Below are 3,131 nucleotides of genomic sequence, written 5' to 3'. Positions count from 1 at the left end.
TGGGAGCACTAATGCTCAGGCATAACTTCCGAGAAGCTAACTCTGTAGCTCATCTTTTGGCAAGAAGCAGTAAAAAGTTAAAGTTTATGAATAAAACAATCATTCATTATGCACCAACACAGGCAGTGGAGGCAGCTTTGAAGAATGACGCTGTAGGAAAACAATACTCTAGGTCTATTTCGGAAGAAGTTTGTAATAGGTTAGCTAGTATAGGCAATGTAAATGCCATGCAAAACTCTACTACTTTGGTAAGCCCTGTCAGTTTCGATCCCAATGAGATAGCTGATAGAGCCTTTTGTAATATTACGTAGTTTTACTAATAAAGTTTCCTTTTACAACCAAAAAAAAAAAGAGTTTTAAATTGTATCAACGGTAGAGAGGAGACCAATAGGGATACTTCTCAAAGATTGACAATTAAGGATCCATTGAGAGGTTGGCCAGAGATTAATATTTTCACCATTATCAATAGATCATTGGATGCCAGTTGCCACTAATGCAATAAATCATTGTGTTTATTTAACATAAGCAGTATTCTCAAATGTTTCACTGGAACATATTTTGATTTAGTTGAAGACGTGAGTCTCCTGGAATTCAAGCTAACTTTTTACAATTTCTTTTCCTCACTAGTCAAGTTTTAAATCATGTTAAATTCTTTTACTTCCATGGTTATACAAAGTGAACTGGATCTAAATATTCTTGGCAACTAAGTTACAACTTTTATGGGTATTAAATTTGATTCCTAATCAACAAATTATAGCAATGGGCCAAAGATACGTCTAATTATCATACTAACAATAATCAAATTTTATTTTCGGTCTAGTAAAGCGTTTATTAACTTTAATTTCGTAATTGACAAAGTTTTGAATTTTACTGACCGATATATAATCGAATTTAACCTATATGCAACGATAATGTAATGTACAATATATCACACTACAATTGTTAAGTCAATATCACACTTCTGGAGAGCATTTTCCTTAGAAGGAGTAAAAAAGGCAGCCCGGTGCACAAGACCTCTCGCTTCCACGCAGGGTCCGGAGAAGGGCCGCACATCAAATGGTATACATGATGTAGACAATCTATCCTAATACAAGATTAATAGTTGTTTCTACAACTGAAACCTGTAACTTATATAGGTCACGGGACTGAATGGTGGAAGAAAATCTTCATCTAGACCTATGGTAAAATATCATCACTAAGACATAAAGCATGTATAAATGCACAAAATTGCTGCAAATTAAGAAGTGGAACATCCTGCTAGATTCGAACAGCTTTTCCCATGATTTTCAGAACGCAAAACACTAACGGACAGAAATCATCAATCCAAACTGAAATATACTCCCCTGATAAAGTCAAAAATTGCACACAGAAAAAAGGCTTTTTATGTATTTGTATACCAACCAATAATCAAAATTTTCCATAACAGAAACAGTTGATTGCAAATCAGATAACAACTAATTATTACTATTCTAAAGAATATCAACCTATGTATGTAGGAAATAAAAACGACAAAAATTAGGACCAATGAGTTAAACACGTAAATTTGTCCATATTAAGCAAAAAAAAAAAAAAAAAAAAAAGCTTTCTCACTTCACTGCTGGGCTAGTGCATTCCCTAGCAAAATGGCCAGCCACGCCACAGTTATAACACTTGCTTCCTCCATTATCTCTACCACCAGATCTCACAGAATTGCCAATCTCACAGAATTGCCAACACCGCTACGACCACCGCTCTCGTGTGAACAGTCCCTTGCCGCGTGTCCGAGCAACCCACAGTTGTAACAAGCCCCACTATCACCACCACCACTGCCACGGGGCGTACGTCTACCACTTGGACAATCACGCACTACGTGTCCTAGCAACCCACAGTTATAACAAGCCCCATTACTACCACCACCGCTGCCACGTCCACCATTCTCACGTGAACAATCCCTTGCCACATGTCCTGTCAACCCACAGTTATAACAAGCTCCACTATCACTGCCACGTGGCACGTGTTTACCACTTGGACAATCTCGAGCCACGTGTCCATACTCACCACAATTGTAACATCCCCTACCTCCACCTCCACTTCCACCACCACCACAGCTATTACGGTCACAACCCCTAGCTATATGTCCCATCATCCCGCAGCTGTAACACGCACCGCCACCAATGTTACGATCACAATCCCTAGCCATATGTCCTATTCTCCCACAGGGATAGGACTCATCACCACCACCACCACGGTTATTACCTCTACCACCGCCGGGAACCGTTGAGAGGTGCTCCGTCGGGACCGGTGACATCAACGGCTTGATACTTATCGCCGTTACTAGTGATCGTGAACTCAACTTTTTGGCCTTCGTAGAGCGAACGAAAGCCGTCGGATTTGATCGCAGATTGATGAACGAATAAATCCTCGGTTCCACCATCCGGTTTGATGAAACCGTAACCCTTTTGGCTACTGAACCGGGAGACGGTCCCTGTCGTTCTAGTAGTTTCGACCGCCATTGATAACCGGATCGAGCTTTGTGAATTTGCCCTAACTCTTTGAAGGATATATGTAGCCGTATTTGTATTGAGGGCTGCGATTACATATGGAAAGAGATTTTATAGGGAGATTGTTAAATCTTAAGCCTTATTATGTTAGGGCTTTATTGAATCCTGATTCTAATTGGGTTTACTCCTGCTTTTGGCGGTTGCGTGAGGATTAGCGGCGCAAAAAAAAAAAAAAAAAAAAAGTGTAAGTTTTAGGCAGAATGGCCTAAATGGCACTTATACTTATGCCACTTTGTTATGCCGGTCCCCAAACTTATTATTTTACCAATTGACACTTACACTCGTTCAAAATTAATTTTCTAAATCCTTCTGACCATTGACCGAGCTTATGTGGCATTGACATAGATGAGGCGGAAAATATATGTAATACACGCGTGCAAAGAGAGTGATAGTAGTGATTTTGATTAAAAATAAATTAAACTAAAAAAAAAGAAGTAAAGTTAATAAGTTAATCGAAGTTACCACCCCCCCCCTCCCGATTTTCTTCTCTTTCTCAGTTTCTCCCACCTTTCTTCTCGCCCCTAATCCCTCTTTTCCCCTCCACACTAGTGTAAACAATGGATGAGCCTTTAAAATCACAAAATCAGGCAG

At 39.6% G+C, this 3,131-nt stretch overlaps 1 protein-coding gene across 1 annotated transcript; it reads right to left on the bottom strand.

The window, feature by feature from the left end:
- Positions 1 to 1,369: 1,369 nt before the first annotated feature.
- Positions 1,370 to 2,583, bottom strand: LOC109211235 (cold shock domain-containing protein 3-like). The gene has a single exon (XM_019374741.1). The coding sequence runs from the start codon at positions 2,411 to 2,413 to the stop codon at positions 1,682 to 1,684; it is 732 nt and encodes a 243-aa protein (XP_019230286.1). The 5' UTR covers positions 2,414 to 2,583; the 3' UTR covers positions 1,370 to 1,681.
- Positions 2,584 to 3,131: the final 548 nt, after the last annotated feature.

This window comes from Nicotiana attenuata, unplaced genomic scaffold, assembly GCF_001879085.1.
Source record: "Nicotiana attenuata strain UT unplaced genomic scaffold, NIATTr2, whole genome shotgun sequence".
Taxonomy (NCBI): Eukaryota; Viridiplantae; Streptophyta; class Magnoliopsida; order Solanales; family Solanaceae; genus Nicotiana; species Nicotiana attenuata.
The sequence above is the reverse complement of the archived record's forward strand: the minus strand, read 5'-3'. Positions and strand labels throughout refer to the sequence as shown.

What these genes read in the sequence shown, in the direction of transcription:
- LOC109211235 (XM_019374741.1), bottom strand. Translation starts at nt 2,413, where the DNA reads ATGGTGGAACCGAGGATTTATTCGTTCATCAATCTGCGATCAAATCCG.